Source organism: Hippopotamus amphibius, unplaced genomic scaffold (assembly GCF_030028045.1).
Source record: "Hippopotamus amphibius kiboko isolate mHipAmp2 unplaced genomic scaffold, mHipAmp2.hap2 H_1, whole genome shotgun sequence".
NCBI lineage: Eukaryota > Metazoa > Chordata > Mammalia > Artiodactyla > Hippopotamidae > Hippopotamus > Hippopotamus amphibius.
This window is the reverse complement of record NW_026648280.1, coordinates 1,891,684-1,911,969: the sequence shown is the minus strand read 5'-3', so window position 1 is coordinate 1,911,969 and position 20,286 is coordinate 1,891,684. Positions and strand designations below refer to the sequence as shown.

The 20,286-nt window shown below is 40.0% G+C and overlaps 1 protein-coding gene and 1 pseudogene across 2 annotated transcripts; both read left to right on the top strand.

Moving 5' to 3' along the window:
• The first annotated feature begins 324 nt into the window (after positions 1 to 324).
• Positions 325 to 10,538, top strand: LOC130842935 (zinc finger protein 850-like). Of its 2 annotated transcripts, XM_057719512.1 has the most exons (3): positions 325 to 772; positions 5,710 to 5,858; positions 7,984 to 10,538. In XM_057719512.1, the coding sequence occupies exons 1-3, from the start codon at positions 762 to 764 to the stop codon at positions 10,179 to 10,181; spliced, it is 2,358 nt and encodes a 785-aa protein (XP_057575495.1). In that variant the 5' UTR covers positions 325 to 761; the 3' UTR covers positions 10,182 to 10,538. The 2 variants fall into 2 exon arrangements, with proteins under 2 accessions (XP_057575495.1, XP_057575496.1); XM_057719513.1 differs by lacking the exon at positions 5,710 to 5,858.
• A 4,176-nt stretch (positions 10,539 to 14,714) lies between these two features.
• On the top strand, positions 14,715 to 19,743 carry LOC130842953 (spliceosome-associated protein CWC15 homolog; annotated as a pseudogene).
• The last annotated feature ends 543 nt before the right edge of the window (positions 19,744 to 20,286 follow it).

Genomic DNA, 20,286 nt, shown 5'->3' with positions numbered 1-20,286 from the left:
CCAGTCCCTCACTTATTCTCACCACCCCCACATACACGTTTTCTGTGTTTGAGGTGTCTTGGGGCTCTTCATCTGCTATTCTCGCAGCCGTTTGAATTAGGGACCCTGGAGAACCCTACGTTCAGGGTCCTGAGTGCAGGCCAGGTTCTCTGGAGGGGGTTGTAATTTACCATAACCGATGGAAGGAGATGTGAAAGGTTATTCCTGGAACTCGTACCAGGATGTGGCAGTAGTTTGGGTTGTTTTTTTTTTTTTGGCCCCCACTATGAGGCATGCAGGATCCTTATTTCCCCCACCAGGGATCAAACCTGTACCCCCCCGCGGTGGAAACTTGGAGTCTTAACCACTGGACCACCAGAGAAGTCCCTGTGGCAGTGTTTTGAGGTGAGGCTGAGCCTGTTTAGGTAAAAGTGCAGGTCTTCTTTTCCGATGGAAGTAAACAGGGAAGAGCTGGAGTTAGACTTGAAACGACTGCCTATTTATTCTGGAGGCAATGGGAGGTTCAGTTCTGAGGAGGGAGATTTTTCTTACCGAGGTCTCAGCAGACTCTGTCAGGTTCCGGAGTAGGGGAAATGTGTGGGAAGATGGATTGTGGATTTTCAGGGGTGAGACTGTTCATGGTTTTATTTGTTTCTGTTATACCAGGGCAGTGTGACCTTTGAGGATGTGGCCGTGTACTTCTCCTGGAAGGAATGGTGTCTTCTTGATGAGGTTCAGATACACCTGTACCTTGATGTCATGCTGGAGAACTTTGCACTTGTATGCATGCTGGGTAAGGCCCTCACACCCACCCTCAACCTCTGAGCTAGGCTTTGCTTTTCTCCTTTTCCCCAAGGGCAGCTCTATCCTCACATCTGGACCCTGGGCAGTGCTTTCTTCTTCAATTGCTTGGTTGTGTGTTGTGGTTACTATGGCTAGGCAGAGTGCATCCCTACTCCTTAGTGCCGAACAGCAGTAGCCCCAAAGTCTTGCAGGTGAGGATTCAGGTTCAGTAGTGTTGCAATCAGCCTGGTAGATCTCTCCTAACTTGCCCTCTCTTTGGCCAGGTGAAGGTCCAGATCCATAGTACCCAAGTTTTGCTCCATTTCTGTACCTGACGTTTCTTTTTGTTGTCACTGACATGCCTACTACTAAAGCAGACTATGAGCTGTTCTTGCAAGACCCTTTTCCAATTTTCTCATTTCTCTAAGTCCACACCACTATCTGTTATTTTCTGTTCTTTTCATGATAGCTGTCCTAACGGGTGTGAAGTGGTATATCTTTACCATTTTAATTGCATTTTGCTAATGGTGTCCTTATTGGCCATTTGGGTATGTTTGAAAAATATCTATTCAAATCATTTTTCCATTTTTTAATTGAGTTGATATTTTGGTTGTTGTTGAGTTCTAATCTTTATCCATATATTCTGGATATTCATTCCCTGTTGTATATTTGATTTAGAAATACTTTCTCCCAGTCTTTGGCTGCCCTTCTACTGTTTTGTTTGATGTACAGAAGATGTTCCCTTTTCTCCCTGGGTGTACTGAAGTATAGTTGTCACAACATTGTGTAAGTTAAAGTTTGCAACTGTAATAGTTCATTGTTATGGGGTCTTGTTTTTCTACTTTTTTTCTTCTGTTGCTTGTGCCTTTGTTGTCATATTCAAGAAATTATGGCTGAATGCAACATTTTGAAGCTTTTCTCCTTTGTGTTTTCTAAGAATTTTGTAGGTTTTTTTTTTTTAATTTTTTTTGTGTGCCCCCCCCATCCCCAACCCCCCCAGCCCCCCAACCTGGCCCCCCCCCGTGCCATGTGGGATCTTTGTTCCCTGATCAGGGATCCAACCCTCACCCCCTGCAGTGGAAGCTCGGCATCCTAACCACTGGACCGCCAGGGAATTCCCAAGGATTTTGTAGTTTTAGCTGTTACATTTTGGCCTTTGATGTAATTTGGTTGACTTTTAGTATAAGTGTTAGGTAAGGATCTAACTTCATTCTTGTGCATGTGGATATCCTGTTTTCCCAGCACCATTCGTTGTAAAGACTGTCTTTATTGCTTGGCAATGGCCCTCTTGTCAAAAATCATTGGATCATATATATGAGAGTGTATTTTTTGACTCTCTAGTGTCTGTTCTATTTCTTTGGAGTGTATATCTGCATGTATGTCAGTAGCATGCTATTCTTCTTGCTGTAGCTTTGTAGTAAAGTTTAAAATCATGTGGTGTGAGTCCATCATCTTTTTTGTTTTTCACAATTGCTTTGGCTATATAGAATCTCTTGAGAGTCCATATGAAATTTAGGGTGAGTTTTTTCTATTTCTTGAAGATGTTTTTGGATTTTTGAGAGGGAGTGCACTTTTTCAACAATCCCCCAACCAAATGTTAATATTAATAATACTATGTTGACACATCATTATCCCTCAAAATCTGAATTTTATGTTGGGGTTCATTATGGCGTTATACATTCCATGGGCTTTGGTAAATATATAATGATATGTATTCACCAATATAGCATGGTTTCTTTCTTTTTTTAACTTTTATTTTATATTGGAGTATAGTTGATTAACAATGTTATGTTAGTTACAGGTGTGCAGCAAAGTGGGTCAGTTATACATACACATATATCAATACTTTTTCAATTTCTTTTCCCATTTAGGTTGGTACATAATATTCAGCAGTGTTCTCTGTGATATGTAGTAGGTTCTTGTTGGTTATCCATTTTATTTTATTTTTTATTTTTTGGCTGGGTTGCATCTTCATTGCTGCATGCTGGCTTTCTCTAGTTGTGACAAGCAGGGGCTACTCTTCATTGTGGTGCGTGGATTCCATTTTCGCGAACATCATGTAGTTGGAATCCTACTGTATGTAGCCTTTCCATCTTGGCTTCTTAGGAACATGCGTTTTGTTTTCTGTGTGTCTTCTTATGACTTGATAGCTCATTCCAGTTTAGCTCTAAATAATGTTCCTGTTCTCTAGATCACTTTATCCATTCATCTACTGAAGGACGTCTTGATTGCTCCCACGTTTTGGCAGTTATGATTAAAGCTGCTATAAACACCTGTGTGAAGGTTTTTGTGTCAGTGTAAGTTTTCAACTCCTTTGTATACATATGAAGGAGTACAGTTGCTGGATGATGTAAGAGTATGCTTAGTTTTGTAGAAAACTCCCATACTGTCTTTGAAAGTGGGTGTACTGCTAAGCATTCCGGCCAGCCAGGAATGAAAATCCTGTTGCTCCACACCCTTACCAGCCTTTGGTGTTGTCAGTGTCTGGATTTGGGCCATTCTTATAGCTATATGATGGCATCTTCTTTGGAATTTAATTTGCATTTGCTTCCATCTTTGTATATGGTAAATTGTCATCTGTATATCTTCTTTTAATGAATTGTCTGTTAAGGTGTTTTGCTCATTTTGTATTTGGCTTCTTTTTTTACTGAGGTTTTTTTTTTATTAATTTATTGGCTGCATTGGGTCTTCATTGCTGCACATGGGCTTTCTCTAGTTGCAGAGAGCTGGCTCTCAGCATGTGGGCTCCAGTAGTTGTGGTACATGGGTTCAATATTTGTGGTTCATGGGCTCTAGAGTGCTGGCTCAGTAGCTGTGGTGCTTGGGCTTCATTGCTCCCCAGCATGTGGGATCCCCCCAGACCTCGGCTGAAACCCATGTCCCCTGCATTGGCAGGCATATTCTTACCCATTGGGCCCCCAGGGAAGCCCTCTTACTGATTTTTAAGATCTTTTGTATTTAACATTTAGGTCAGTGATCCATTTTGAGTTTTTTTTTTTTTTTGTGATGGGTGTAAGGTTTATGTCTATATTCATTTTTTGTCATGTGATATTTGGTTGTTCCAGTACCATTCATTAAAAGGCTTCCTTTTACTCCATTGCATTGTGCTTGCTTATCTGTCAAAAGTCAGTTGAATGTATTTCTATGGGTCTATTTCTGGGCTCTCAATACTGTTCATTGACCAGGTTCTCTTTCCTTTCAACAATAGCACACTCATTTGATTACTATAGATACTAAATCTTGTATTTGAGTAATGTCAGTCACCAGCTTTATTCTTCTTCAGAATGATGTTGAGTATTCTGGGACTTTTGCCTCTCTGTATAAACTTTAGGATCAACTTGTTTGTATCCACATAATAGCCTGCTTGGATTTTGATTTCAGTGAATCTGTAACAGAAGTTGAGAAATGCTGACACCTTTACAATAGTGGGTCTTCCTATTTACGTCTGTGAAATATCTTTCCATTTATTTAGTCCCTTGATTTCTTCATTAGAGTTTTATAGTTTCCCACACATAGATCTTGTACATGTCTTGGTAGACTTATAGCTAAGTATTTTGTTCTCTCTTTCTCTTTTCGGGGAATGTACTTACGTACATGGTATTGTGTTTTTAGTTTCAAATTCACTTACTCATTGCTGGTATATAGGAAAGTGTTTTGACTTATGTATAATAACACCATATCAAAAGAGAATAGATTAGGTGATATCATTATAAAAACATTACTGTAAGGGGTATACTGTGAATGTACTGAAATTCAAAAGTATTGCATTGCTAACCTAAGTCTATAGGAATCTAATGAAGAAATGCTGATTTTCCTTTTCTAATACTTTCTTTCTTTTTTTGTTTTTTGGTCTCATTCATTTATTTTTCTAAAATGTATTTTAAGGAGTATATCTTTCATAGACACTTTTCATCTCACTGCATTAGTTATGACTTCCACTATAAAGGCAAAAAGGAGTGGTAAGATGGCCTATTGTGGCCTCTCTTTTTTTTTTATTTTATACATTTTATTTATTTTTATTTTCTAAATTGAAGTATAGTAGATTTTCAGTGTTGTGTTAATTACTGCTGTACAGCAGTAATTGTTATACATATATACATTCAATATTTTAAAAATATTCTTTTTCATGGTTTATCATAGGATGTTGAATACAGTTCTCTGTCCTATACAATAGGACCTCGTTTTTGCCTTTTTTTTTTATTTAATTTTTTGATGTCGCCCATTTTAAACGTCTTTGTTACCATATTGCTTCTGTTTTATATTTTTTGGGTTTTTGTCCCCAGGCATGTGCAATCTTAGCTCCCTGACCAGGGATCTAATTCTCATTCCTTGCATTGGAAGGCAAAGTCTTAACCTCTGGACTGCCAGGGAAGTCCTTGTTTCTTTCTTCTTTATCTTTGTTGTAAAGCTTGTAGTCTTTTCTCTAGTAAGTATGATGATACTTATAGGATTTTATTTGGATTATCAAGTTAATGTTTTCCTCCATTTTGAATTTACTAGATGGAGATTTTTATCATGAGTGGGTTTTGGACTTTGATCATTTTTCGCTATCTATTGATGAGATCATGTGTGTTTATTTTTGATATTATTTATTTGGCTGGTCAGGGCTTAGTTGTGGCATGCAGGATCTTTCTTTGTAGCATGCAGGCTCTTTGCTGTGGTGGGTGGGCTTCTCTCTAGTTGTGGCACATGCACTCAGTAGTTGCAGTGAGTGGGCTTAGTTGCCCTGCGGGATGTGGGGTCTTAATTCCCTAACCTGGGATTGAACCTGCATTCCTTGCATTGGCAGGCAGATTCTTAACCACTGGTTGACCAGGGAAGTCCCCATGTGTGTTTTTTAACCTGTTGGTTACATGGATTATAATAATTTTCCTTTTGTTTCTTTTGTTTCTTTTTCTTTTTCTTTTCTTTCCTTTTTTGTTTTTGGCTGCTATGTGTGGCTTGCAGGATCTTAGTTCCACAACCAGGAATCGAACCTGGGCCTATGGCAGTGAAAGCACCACGTCCTAACCACTGGAATTCCAGGGAATTTCCTATAATGATTTTCAAATATGAAACCACCCTTGCAAACGTTGTATCAATCCCACTTGGTAATGGTATGTGATTTTTTTTTGATACAGTTCTTGAATCAATTTCATAATGTTTTGTGAGGATTTTGCACCTACGTTCATGAGATATCCTGGTCTATGGTTTTCTTGTAATGTCTTTGGTTTCATATTAGAGTAATGCTACCATCATAAAATGAGTTTGCAACTATCCCCTCTGTTTCTGTTTTCTGAAAGAGATTGTAGAAAATTGTATAATATCTTCTTTATATGTTCATTAGAATTGACCAGTGAACAAATCTGAGCCAGTTGGCCAGTTGCATTCTGTTTTGGAAGGTTATTACTTATTGATTCAATTTCTTAAATACATTGTCCATTTCTTCTTTTCTTAAATTTATTTATTTACTTATTTACTTACTGGCTGCATTGGGTCTTCTTTGCTGCACACAGCCTTTCTCTAGTTGTGATGAGCTGGGGCTACTCTTCATTATGGTGCACGGGCTTCTCATTGCTGTGGCTTCTCTTGTTGCAGAGCACAGGCTCTAGGCTCAAGGGCTTCAGTTGTTGTGGCACACAGGCTCAATAGTTGTGGCTTATGGGCTCTAGAGCACAGGCTCAATAGCTGTGGCACATGGGCTTAGTTGCTCCATGGCATGTGGGATCTTCCTGGAGCAGGTCTCCAACCTGTGTCCTCTGCATTGGCAGGTGGATTCTTAACCACTGCACCACCTAGGAAGTCCCTGTCCATTTCTTCTTGTGTGGGTTTTGGTAGTCTGTGTCTTTCAGGGAATTCATTCCATTTCATCTTTTTATTGCCCATGGTATCTGTAGTGATATTTTCTGTTTCATTCTTGATATTAGGTATTTGTGGTCTCTATCCCTTTTTTTCTTTATTAGCTTGACTAGAATGTTTTTTATTTAATTGGTCATTTTAAAGAACCAACTTTTCTTTGCTTTGTTGATTTTTGAAATTAGTTCTTCCTTTGGATCTAATTTTCTTCTATTCTGGATTTGTAAGGTTTGGAAACACAGATCATTGATTTTAGATTTTTTTTTCTAATATACGTATTCAGTGCTGTAAATTTTCATATAAACACTGGATTCACTATATCCACATATTTTGACAAGTGGTGTGTTTGTTTCTTTCAAAGTATTTAAAAATTTCTACTTTTTATTAAGCCCATGTATTACATGGAAGTGTATTGCTTAATTTCTCAGTGTTTTGCAGTTTTCCAGCTAGCTTTCTGTTATTAGCTTTTAGTTTAATTCCACTGGCCTGGGAACAGACATTGTATGTATTCTATTCTTCTAATTTGTTAAGGTGTGTTTTCTGGCTGAGGTCTATATAATGAATGTTCTTTGTCAGCTTGAGAAGACTATTCTGCTGTTGTTGGATGGGGTAGCCTAGCAGTATATAGGTGTCCATTATATCCAGTTGATTGTTGATGGTGCTTCTCCATTCAACAGTGTCCTTATGGATTTTCTGTGTGCTGGATCTGTTTGTGATAGAGGGGTGTTGAATGAAGTCTCCAACTATTAGAGCAGATTCATCTTCTACTTGTAGTTTTGTTTTGCTTCATATTTTGAGATTCTGTTGTTAGGTGCACAGATGTTAGATTGTTGTGCAACCTGGAGAATAGACCACTTTATCATTGTGTCATTCTCTTTATTCTTTGTCTCTGATAACTTTGCTTTCTTGAAATCTGCTCTGATGTTAATATAGTTACTACCACCTTTTTTTCATTAGCTTTAGCCTGTATTACTCTATCCATTTACTTTTTTAAAAAAACATATTTATTTATTTATTTAGTGCCAGGTCTTAGTTGCAGCTATCTGATTCAGTCAGATTTTCTGGGGCCTGGACATACACTTGTGTACAGTATCACAGCAGATTTGCTCCTGGTAAACCCATTGACAGATGAGTGAATTGTAGAACATGCCTTTCACCCTTGGGCCACATCCAATCCTTGTGTCCTATACTTGGTGAAGCCTCCTCAATTCTGTGACCTTAAGTCCTAATAATGCAGAGCAGCTTCTTCATCAGTTTTTCCCTAACTACATTTCTGAACACAGTCCTGTAGATTCGTTCTTTAATGTATCAGACATACAATTGCGATGGTGTGACTCCCACCCAACAACATCAACATGAATTTCACCATCACTTCTTTGTTTTCAGATTCTTGGCATGAAGTCAAGGATGAAGAGACACCTTCTGGACAGAACATAAGTGTGGAAGGAGTGTCACAGATCAGGATCCCCAGGGCAGGTTCATCTCCTGAGAAGGCTCAGCCCTGTAAGATGTGCATCCCAGTCTTGAGAGACATTTTACACTTGGCTGAAGAGCAAGGAACAAATAGAGCACAGAAAGCATACACTTGTGGGGCATGTGGGAAAAAATTCTATTTTACTGCAAACCTTCAACAGCACCAGAAGCAGCACATTAGAGAGAAACCCTTCCCACATGATGTGGGGAGACCCGCATTTTTGAAGAGGCACACAGTTCCTACTGGAGAAAAGCCTTATGAATGCAGTGAATGTGGAAAAATTCTTTGCAACAAGTCCAGTTTCCTTAAACATAAGAGACTTCATACTGGAGAAAGGCCTTATGCGTGCAATGACTGTGGGAAATCCTTTATGCATAGGTGTTACCTTCTTATACACCAGAGAGTTCACACAGGAGAAAGGCCTTATGAGTGTTATGAATGTGGGAAATCTTTTACTGCTCGATCTGGCCTCCAAAATCATCAGAGAGTTCATACTGGAGAAAGGCCTTATGAGTGCAATGAATGTGGGAAATCCTTTATCCAAAAATGTCACCTTCTTATACACCAGAGAGTTCACACTGGAGAAAGGCCTTATGAATGTAATGAATGTGGGAAAACTTTTACTGCTCCGTCTGGCCTCCAGAATCATCAGAGAGTTCATACTGGAGAAAGGCCTTATGAATGCAAAGAATGTGGTAAATCTTTTATCCAAAGATGCAGCTTTATTCAACATCAGAGACTTCACACTGGAGAAAGGCTTTATGAGTGCAGTGAATGTAGGAAAACCTTTATCCATAGATGTCACCTTCTTATACACCAGAGAGTTCACACAGGAGAAAGGCCTTATGAGTGTTATGAATGTGGGAAATCTTTTACTGCTCGGTCTGGCCTCCAAAATCATCAGAGAGTTCATACTGGAGAAAGACCTTATGTGTGCAGTGAATGTGGGAAATCCTTTATCCAAAAATGTCAGCTTCTTACGCATCAGAGAGTTCACACTGGAGAAAGGCCTTATGAGTGTAATGAATGTGGGAAATCTTTTACTGCTAGGTCTGGCCTCCAAAATCATCAGAGAGTTCATACTGGAGAAAGGCCTTATGTGTGCAGTGAATGTGGGAAATCCTTTATCCATAGATGTCACCTTCTTATACACCAGAGAGTTCACACAGGAGAAAGGCCTTATGAATGTTATGAATGTGGGAAATCTTTTGCTGCTCGGTCTGGCCTCCAAAATCATCAGAGAGTTCATACTGGAGAAAGGCCTTATGAGTGTAATGAATGTGGGAAATCTTTTACTGCTCGGTCTGGCCTCCAAAATCATCAGAGAGTTCATACTGGAGAAAGGCCTTATGAGTGCAATGAATGTGAGAAATCCTTTATCCATAGATGTCACCTTCTTATACACCAGAGAGTTCACACTGGAGAAAGGCCTTATGAATGTAATGAATGTGGGAAATCTTTTACTGCCATGTCTGGCCTCCGAAATCATCACAAAGTTCATACTGGAGAAAGGCCTTATGGATGCAAGGAATGTGGTAAATCTTTTATCCAAAGGTGCAGCTTCATTCAACATCAGAGAATACACACTGGAGAAAGGCTTCATGAGTGCAGTGAATGTGGGAAGTCCTTTATCCACAGATGTCATCTTCTTATACATCAGAGAGTTCACACAGGAGAAAGGCCTTATGAGTGTTATGAATGTGGGAAATCTTTTGCTGCTCGGTCTGGCCTCCAAAATCATCAGAGAGTTCATACTGGAGAAAGACCTTATGGGTGCAGTGAATGTGGGAAATCATTTATCCAAAAATGTCACCTTCTTATACACCAGAGAGTTCACACTGGGGAAAGGCCTTATGAGTGTAATGAATGTGGGAAATCTTTTACTGCTAGGTCTGTGCTCCAAAACCATCAGAGAGTTCATACTGGAGAAAGGCCTTATGAGTGCAGTGAATGTGGGAAATCTTTTAGCCAAAGACAAAACCTCAGCACCCATAGGAAAGTCCACACTGGAGAAAGGCATTATGGGTGCAAAGAATGTGGTAAAGCTTTTATCCAAAGGTGCAGCTTCATTTATCATCAGAGAGTTCACTGTGGAGAAAAGGCCTTATGAATGCAGCTGGTGAGGATGCCACTGGGGTTGGAGGAGTTTGAGGTGGTAACAGTGGGAGAATCCAGTGTGGTCATCATGCAACAAATGTACCACTTCCAGAGAGGAAACTCAGGGGGAGAGAGGGGTGTCATCTGCTTGTGAACTCCCAGTAATGGACAGGGATTTGGGATACAGTGCTAGGTTGACTGGTTCCAGGCATGAGAAGTCTGGTCACAGTGATCCTCTTTGACTCCATACACAGCTTTTGGGACTTAAAGAACAGTGTCCATTCTGACACCCTCTTGCCCCCCCTACCCCCACACCAAGTGGCCTGCTCATAACATCCCCCCCCCCCCAACTTCACACATGACCAGACAGGGCCATCCTTTCACTGGGAACAAATGTTGATGGCTTTCCTGTGAAGGATCCCATTTATGTACTTGATAATGCTCTGGTCCTGTTAACTCCATGCCACAGGTTCAAAGTGGATCTGGGGTAGCCAAAATTGAGGGAAAGACTCGAACTTGGGATGCAGATACACCCAGTCCCAGGGCAGAGCAAATTAATCAATGACGTACACCACATTAATGGAAGGATAAAAGTCACATGATCATCTCAATAGACAGAAAAATTGTTTCACAAAATTGAGCATCCAATCATGAAAACCTATCCAGGTGGGTATAGACGGAATATATCTCAATAAAGGCTACTTATGACAAACCCATAGCAAACATCATACTCATCAGTGGTGGAAAGCTGAAATCCTTTCCCCTAAATTCAGGAACAAGAGAAGGATGCCCACTCCCACCATTTATATTTCACATAGTTTTGGAAGTCCTAGCCACAGCAATTAGACAAGAAAAAGAAAGGCATCCAAATTGGAAGGAAGAGGTAAAACTTTCAGAATTTGCAGATAAGGTGAGACTTTATATAGAAAACTCTAAAGTGTCCACCTCAAAGCTCTTAGGACAAATTAATGAATTCATCAAAGCTATAGGACATAATACAAATATTCAGACATCTGTTGCAATTCTGTATACTAATAATGAACTATCAGAGAAGGTAAAAAAAGTTTAATATCTCATCAGAAAGAATAAAATACCTAGTAACAAATTAACAGGGGGTAAAAGACAGAAAACTATAAAACATTGAAGAAGGAAATTGAAGATAATACAAAGAAATGGAAGGATATCCTGTGCTCTTGGATTGGGAGAATTAATATTGTTATAATGACCATACTATGAAAAGCAATCATGAAACATAAAGAAGATATAATGAATGAGTAGAGTTAGAAAAAGTATGTAAAGTGATACAAATGAAGAGCCCATCTCTATTGTCATATTTGTTCAGTGTCTCATCAAATATTTAATCACAGTTTCAATTTAATTACTTGTGATTGGCCTGTTCATATTTTCTATTTCTTCCTGATTCAGTCTTGGAAGGTTATACCTTTCTAAGAATCTGTCCATTTCATCCAGGTGGTCCATTTTATTGGCATATAGTTGCTTGTAGTAGTGTCTTATGGTGCTTTTCATTTCTGTGGTGTCCATTGTAACTTCTTCATTTCTGATTTTATTGAGTCCTCTCTTTTTCTTGATGAGTTGCTAGAGGTTTATCAATTTTATCTATCTTCTCAAAGAACCAGCTTTTAGTTTTATTGATTTTTGCTATTGTTTTCTTTGTTTCATTTATTTCTGCTCTAATCTTTATGATTTCTCTCCGTCTACTAACTTTGGGTTTTGTTTGCTCTTTTTTCTCTAGTTTCTTTAGGTATAAGGTTAGATTGTTTATTTGGGATGTTCCTTGCTTCTTGAGGTAGGATTGTATGGCTGTAAACTTCCCTCTTAGAACTGTTTTTGCTGCATTCCATAGGTTTTGGATCATTTTGTTTTCATTGTCATTTGTTTCTAGGTATTTTTTGGTTTCCTCTTTGATTTTTTCAGTAATCTCTTGGTTATTTAGTAGCATATTGTTTAGCCTCCGTGTGTTTGTGATTTTTACAGTTTTTTTCCTGTAATTGATTTCTAATCTCATAGCATTGTGGTCAGAAAAGATGCTTGATATGATTTCAGTTTTCTTGAATTTACGAAGGCTTGATTTGTGACCCAAAATCTGATCTATCCTGGAGAATGTTTTGTGTGCACTTGAGAAGAATGTGTAATCTACTGGTTTTCGATGTAATGTCCAATAGATATCTATTAAGTCTAGCTGGTTTATTGTGTCATTTAAAGCTTGTGTTTCCTTATTAATTTTCTGTGTGGATGATCTGTCCATTGGTGTAAGAGGGGTGTTAAAGTCCCCCACTATTATTGTGTTCCTGTCAATTTCCTCTTTCATAGTTGTTAGCATTTGCCTTATGTATTGAGGTGCTCCTATATTGGGTGCATATCTATTTATAAGTTATCTCCTCCTCTTGGATTGATCCCTTGATCAACATATAGTGTCCTTTCTTGTCTCTTGTAACATTTTTTATTTTAAAGTCTATTTTATCTGATATGAGTATTGCTACTCCAGCTTTCTTTTGATTTCCATTTGCATGGAATATCTTTCCCCATCCCCTCACTTTCAGTCTAAATGTGTCCCTAGGTCTGAAGTGGGTCTCTTGTAGACATCACATATATGGGTCTTGTTTTTGTATCCATTTAGCCAGTCTGTGTCTTTTGGTTGGCACATTTAGTCCATTTACATTCAAGGTAATTATTGAGATGTATGTTCCTATTACCATTTTCTTAATTGTTTGGTTTTTGTTTGTAGATCCTTTTCTTCTCTTATGTTTCCCACTTAGAGAAGTTCCTTTAGCATTTGTTGTAGGGCTGGTTTGGTGGCACTGAATTCTCTTAGCTGTTGCTTGTCTGTAAAGCTTTTGATTTCTCTGTTGAATCTGAATGAGATCTTTGCTGGGTAGAGTATTCTTGGTTGTAGGTTCTTCCCTTTCATCACCTTAAATATCTTGCCACTCCTTTCTGGCTTGCAGAGTTTCTTCTGAGAAATCAGCTGTTAACCTTATGGGAGTTCCCTTGTATGTTATTTGTCATTTTTCCCTTATTGGTTTCAATAATTTTTCTCTGTCTTTAATTTTTGTCAATTTGACTACTCTGTGTCTTGGTGTGTTTCTCCTTGGGTTTATCCTGACTCTTTGCTGGACTTGGGTAGCTATTTCCTTTCCCATGTTAGGGAAGTTTTCAACTATAATCTCCTCCAATATTTTCTGGGGTCTTTTCTCTCTCTCTTCTCCTTCTGGGACCCCTATAATGTGAATGTTGGTGCATTTAACGTTGTCCCAGAGGTCTCTTAGGCTGTCTTCAGTTCTTTTCATTCTTTTTTCTTTATTCTTTTCTGCATCAGTGATTTTCACCATTCAGTCTTACAGGTCATTTATTTGCCCTTCTGCCTCAGTTAATCTGCTGTTGTTTCCTTCTAGTGTATTTTTCATTTCACCTATTGTGTTGCTTGTTCTTTAATTCTTCTAGGTCTTTGTTAAGCTTTTCTTGCATCTTTTCCATCTTTGCATCCAGTCTTTTTTCAAAGTCCTGGATCATCTTCACCATCATTATTCTGAATTCTTTTTTCTGGAATGGTGCCTGTCTCCACTTCTTTTAGTTGTTTTTCTGGGGTTTTATCTTGTCCCTTCATCTGGTACAAAGTCCTCTGCTTTTTCATTTTCTCTATCTTTCTGTGGCTGTGGTTTTCATTTCCACAGAACAAAATGCTGCTGATACTGCTTGATACTGCTGTTTGCTCAACAAATATTTAGAGCAGCAATCTTGTGAGTAAGGCACATTCTAGTACATGAGATATATTCATGCTCAAAACATAAAAAGAAATCAGTTTTTATGGAAGTAACATATTTGATGGAAACTGCACCTAAATAATTAGATTTTGTGTACTATTAGAATGAGATGCTCCTATGAAAAAAGAGGAGAAAAAGAGCAGGGTACAGTTTAGGGAAAACAGGGGTTTGGGATGGGTTGAAAGAGAAAAACAGGGTATCCGGAATAGGATTTTAGTGAAGATGGACAGTTGTGGAAAGATTCACTTGTGGTAAGGAAGAACAGCTTTCTTTCCTCTTTCAATTGTTATATATTCATTTTATTGCTTTAATGCCCTAGAGAGGATCTCTGGTATATTACAAAATAGCAGTGTAGTGTAGATAACTGCCATCCTACTGATGTCAAGCCTCCTATTTATGTCCTTTATACCTAATCTTCCCAGTACAGAACCATATACAATATGACAAATTACATATATTTCTCATCTCCCTTTAATGTCCATTATTCTGAGATGATCTCTCTGATTTCCATCATTTCCCCTATTTTTTTAAAGAATACATGCTATTTATTTTGTAAAAGTTTCCTCACTTCATATATAGATTGAGACTATGTGATTTTTCATTTTTATTTTTGCTGTTTTGCTTTTGTCCAAGATAATACAAAAATGCTGTCATGTCCTTTTCAGTGTACCATATCAGGAAACACAAGATGTCTGTTTTCCCAGTATTGGTGATGTTTCTGTTGATTACTTCTTTATGGTGATCTCCTTTGGATTTCATTCTTACTACTCTGGGATGCTGAGGAAGGGGTGTAGCAAGACAGTGTGATCATCTGTTTCTAAATCTCTCTCTGGTTTCTGGGTGGAGAGGGGACTTAGGAGGAAGAATTGATGTAGGAGAGAGAACAATTCTCTGTGTAGTTGGGAGCCTTATGATGATAGCCTGGCCTAGGATGATGTCCTTGGAGATGGTGAGGAGAGGATGACCTGGGACACATTAGGAGGCAGAGCTGGCAGGATGTGTGCATAATTGACATGTGGGGTGAGCCCCCAAGAATGATTTTTTTCCCCTTCACTCCTCAAGCGCAGGCCCTTGCATCTGTGGGCCTGAGGGTCTTAGCCTGCTGTGTTTGGTTTCTGGATCAGCTGTGAGCTATGTTGAGTAATTTAAGCCAAAGTTTCCAATGTCTGGGACACAGAATAGGCAGGAGTGCTCCCTGACCCCATGATGGTTATTTGGGTAGATGATTTTACATTACCTTGCTTTCTTTGGGCCTGCCAAGGTTAGATGAGACTGGATAGGAAGCCTTGTGCGGCAGTGGTGTATATCTGTAGTATCTGCATCTACAGTGTAACAAGGCAGAGCCAAATCTGACTACATGTTGGATCTGTTTCTTTTACTCTAACCTTTGCTTCCCACTGCTTTTGTTCAGTAGAAGGATACTGTCTATACATAATGGCCTGCCTCAGGGAACCCTGCCCCTCTGCCTGAATGTTAAACCAAAGTGCCATTGTTCAGGGAAGCATGCCGACCTTGTTCCACCTGTGGTTGGCTGCAAGAAAGATGAAATTCAAACGTCCCCTCCCCAACGCTGGCCATTCCAGGGGATATTTTCAAAAGTTACGGCCAATTTACTTTACTTTCTCATCTCCTTCCCCTCTGTGTGCTATAAGAGAAATTGGCATCTGAAGTCCAATAAGATGGTTATTTTGAGACTTTAGTCTGCCTTCTTCTCAGTCTGCTGGCTTTCTGAATAAAGTTATATTCTTTGCCTGAACACCTCATCTCTGGTTTATTTTGCTGTCATGTGGTGAGCAGAGCGAGCTTGCACTTGGTAACAGGAGGTGTTTCAGGCTGCCAGGGAACGTTAAGTTATTATTTGAATAGAAATTCAAAATTTGTCCTCAGACTTCACTTGATGAAAATTAAATCCCTTGCTAAGGTAGTTTATGGCCATCCAACAGTATTGACAGCTACTTTGAATGTTTATTTCAAACTATTTAATGTAATCATTGATATATTTGGGTTCAAATATAGTTATTTTGTGGATTTCTTCTGCTACACCTTATTCTTGATCTTGGCCTTAAATTTTTTTAACCCTCTATTTATTAGTTATTTCTAATTCAATTTTTTTTCCTTCTAGGTTTGAAAATATATACCTTTATTCTATTTATTGCTTAAGCCAAAAATCACTTATTTAACACATTAGAGAACAGAGTTATAAATACATTTTTTCCTGCTGCATATTGCAGGGCATTTAAAACATTAATTTTTCCCATAGGAATATGTATGCTTTTCAAGATGTGGATAGGAATTCTATCATTCTAAATCTCTAAGGAAATAATACTCATGCTTTACACAATTTATGACCTGTGTCAGTCAACAGATGCATTTCTCTCTTCAATCTTCATTCTTTCTAACGTCACCAGTCTTTCAACTGGAATTACAATCCATTGTCCATTGTCCTTAAATAGAACCTTTAATATCCCTTTTTCCAGGTAAATTGTGCATTCATTTTCTCACTTCAAATCGTTTTGTTTCATCCATTCTTGAAGGACATATATGCTGTATATAGAAATCTTAGTTGGCAGTTTTCTCTTCAGCAGTGGGGGGGAGGTCATAGTGACCTTCCTGCTTGTGTGGTTTTCTTAATCTCCTTGAGTTTAAGATATTCAACATGCCAAGGTGCTCTATTTTGATGTACTATGTTCTGAACCCATCAAGGTCAAAAGGAAACAGGGAATGATGCCCCTCCCCTGCCCCACCACCTTGATAGCAAGTCAGTCCCCCTCCGGGTTTATTGATCCGGGAAATGCAGAAACCCAACCAGTTACCTTGTAAGGGGTTCTAACCCTGTGCAGTGTATTCCAACTGGTTTTCACCTGTCCCTTTCTGCAGTTGTTGATTGTTGGTCTCCCACAGCTATTTACCTTCATGGATTACCTTCACCACCTCTGGGGCTACTTTTCCAGATGCCCCCAATTGGGAAGACGCTGGGGGTTCTGGGGTTACTGAGTTCATCCCAGTTCTTGTTGGGGCTTCTCAGAAGGGCTCCGGCCCAGGAATGCAGGGTGGAGGGTCCTATGAGTGCCCCACAGAGGGCTGATCCGCGTGGATCTCTCCCTGCTCCCGTGTACCACAGGGAACCTGCTGAGGCCTTTTCCTCAGTGGACGCATGTGCACCAAGTCCAGGGATGCCACGTGTGAGCTGAGGTCACCTATCAGAGGAGACAGTGATGAAATAGGACAGATGGGGGACTGCAGCATGGGTATAGGGGAACCAGCGATCCTCAGAGGAGGGCAGCGTTGCCCGGGAGACACCTGGAGTTGGTGGCACCACATGAAGGTGGGTTAGGAAAGACCCCTAGGGTGGGAGTCCTTCCTGGTCCCACAGGCTGTGTCCCCCAGGCTTGGCCCAAGACCCCAAATCTAGAATGTTTGCCTAAAGGCTGAGTCCTGCCTTTTCAGCAACGTGGCCTCAGCTGCCTCCCAGAAGTTCACCCTGGGGGAAGTTGCAAATAGTCACCATCCTCCTGGCCTAATCATCCTTCAGGACCCAGAGGCTGATTTTGGACGAGCAAGATAGAAATGGAGCTTTGCGGAGCCCTGCCAGAGGCTCGAGGGTCTTGGTCCACTCTGGGAAGCCCCCACCCCATGTGGTCCTGGTGTAGGATGCAGCCTCTGAGCCATCCCCTGCACACTCCCACCTGGACACCCTTTTGACTGTCCCCTAGTACAGGAAGCAGCCTTGACACTGTGGTTTCAACATACCCTCCATCCTGAGGTAGAAGATAAATGGGCTCCAAGGTAGGCATTTACAACTGCCCTCCCATTTACATCTCATGAGGCAGAGAAGAAGATGAGCTTCAGGCTGGACATTCATTACCAGCCCCCTCTTTACATTTCCTAAGGCAAGAGGCAACTGGGCTCTGCGTTACATATTGATGACTGGACTTCTGTCTATATTTTGAGATCTGCACCTCGATTTAAGAAACTAATAGAAATAGGGTAAATAACTGGACATTTGGACACTTTTATGGAAGGGACAGAGAGGGGTTAAATGCTGTTAAGAGATCAAAAGATCATATACTGCCCATCCTTGGGACAAGGGAGACACTACACATACATAAAATCCTTCATAGGGTCAAAAAGGCAGGGGATGCCAGACCATAATAAGTCTTGCTATCTCCCTCCCAGAGGCCTTTGCAATATAATCCATCTTAATTGAGTAGTGTGTGTGTACCCAGGGGAGGCTCCAGAGGCAGATTAACCCTGGGGTCGAAAACAATATGATTGATAAAGAAGAAGACAAAGACCCAGAAGAGTACCCCTTTATAATTTAAACTCCCCAAAGATGTGACTCTGGAGAGTCTCTCCCTGAGATCACCCATGTGTCTCTCTGCATGTACTTTGCTTTTCCAATAAACTTTTTACTTTTTTTCTCTACCTTCTGCCTCCTCACCTGAATTCATTCTTGACAAGGCCAGCAAGAACTAGGGACCCAGGCCCTAGCCACTGGCCCCTGTGTTCCAGTGGTTAGGACTCCCAGTCTGGGAACTAAGAAGTAAGATCTTGCTTCCAGCTACTGCTCGCTGCTGCTTGCTGCAAGCTGCCGCTTACTGCTGCCTTCATCTGAAATCAACCCCACTTCAGTCAGCCAATGGAACTGATATTTTTCTTGAGGCTGAGGATGTAGAACTGTGGCCTGACTAGCACAGAAGCAGCCTTGGGCATCTGCATGCAGTTTCTGTACCTTGATGCAGGGACCCTGCCCAGAGCCACCCTGTGGTATATGGAGACAAGAGACAATAATGCAGGCCCCAGAAGAAGTAGGCTGTTTTTGGAGTTATAATGGTGTCTGTATGATCTCCGGAGGCAGCTGCATCAGAGCTCGGCCAAAGTGAGCGGCAGCAGGAAAACAGACTCATAAAAGATGACAACAGCAGCTAGGCCAACTTTTGAACCTGCAAGAGGCGGGAGAGGAAGAGGAGAAGGTGATTTGAGCCAACTCTCAAAGCAATATTCAAGCAGAGACCTACCCTCTCACACAAAGAGAAAATATAGACCACTCAGGATGCCCCTGAAGAGGTTCAGAACCATGACTTCAGGAGAGAGTTGGAAGAGAGAAAGAGAGCTGCTGCAAGAGAAAAAAACAGAGATCGGCCAACCTGAGAACATACAACCTCCTCTTCAGTGTCAAAGAAGCCTCGGTTGGACTAGATTCCCGCTGCCAACCTCGATGCAGATGACCCTTTAACAGATGAGGAAGAGGAAGAGGAAGATTTTGAAGAGGAGAGTGATGATGATGATACTGCTGCTCTTCTTGCAGAGCTGGAAAAAATTAAAAAAGAAAGAGCTGAAGAGCAGGCCAGGAAGGAACAAGAGCAAAAGGCTGAAGAAGAAAGGATTCGTATGGAAAACATTCTGAGTGGAAACCCTCTCCTTAATCTCACTGGCCCATCCCAGCCTCAGGCCAACTTCAAAGTTGAAAGAAGGTGGGACGACGATGTTGTTTTCAAGAACTGTGCAAAAGGTGTAGATAATCAGAAGAAAGACAAAAGATTTGTAAATGATACGCTGCGATCTGAATTTCACAAAAAGTTCATGGAGAAATATATTAAATAGTACAGTTTTATGTGCTTAATTAAAGGCTGTAAGATGTAAACGATATTACTTTATTTTGGCTTGTTTTTCTCTTTCCCCCCATCTAAGTTGTGTATAGGCTTCTCTAATTTTAAGTTCCAAAATATCTTTTCCTTTATTGATCCTTTACTTGAAAAGGACTTGCGAATTGGTTTAAAGCAGTTGCCATCTCAATATTTCCAGTCATATGTTTTTGTTTTTTTTTTGAATATGGGAAAAGGAATTTGCTTGTAATAAATATTTCTAATAATCTAAATAGCCAAATCTGTGTCTCCAGCTTTTTGTTGAAATGTGTGTAGCTTATAAAACGTTGCATATTTTCTTTTTTGTTTTGTATTTCTTTGTGTATTAACTTTTTCTCCTCATATATATAACATTGACTTAAAGTGAGTTAATTCAGATAGCTCCTCTGTATCTTTTAAAAGTGTGATGAAAAATTAAAGAGGTTCCATTTTGGACCCCATGTTGGTATGAAAGAGTGTCATCAAGCAGGAAGTGCCCTGAGTGTGTGTCTGAGGGAGCATGTGCCCCTTTCTTCTCTCTCAGCCCAAGACAAGAGCTCCTTAAGCATGCCTAAGAAGCATGTGGTGTTCACCTGTGTTCTAGTTACTCAACTGCCATGTTTCTCTTGAATGAAAGTTTGCACACTGACACTCATTAGATGCAAAACCTAGGAGGGTTTAACATCAAACAGTACATGAAATGAAACCTTTG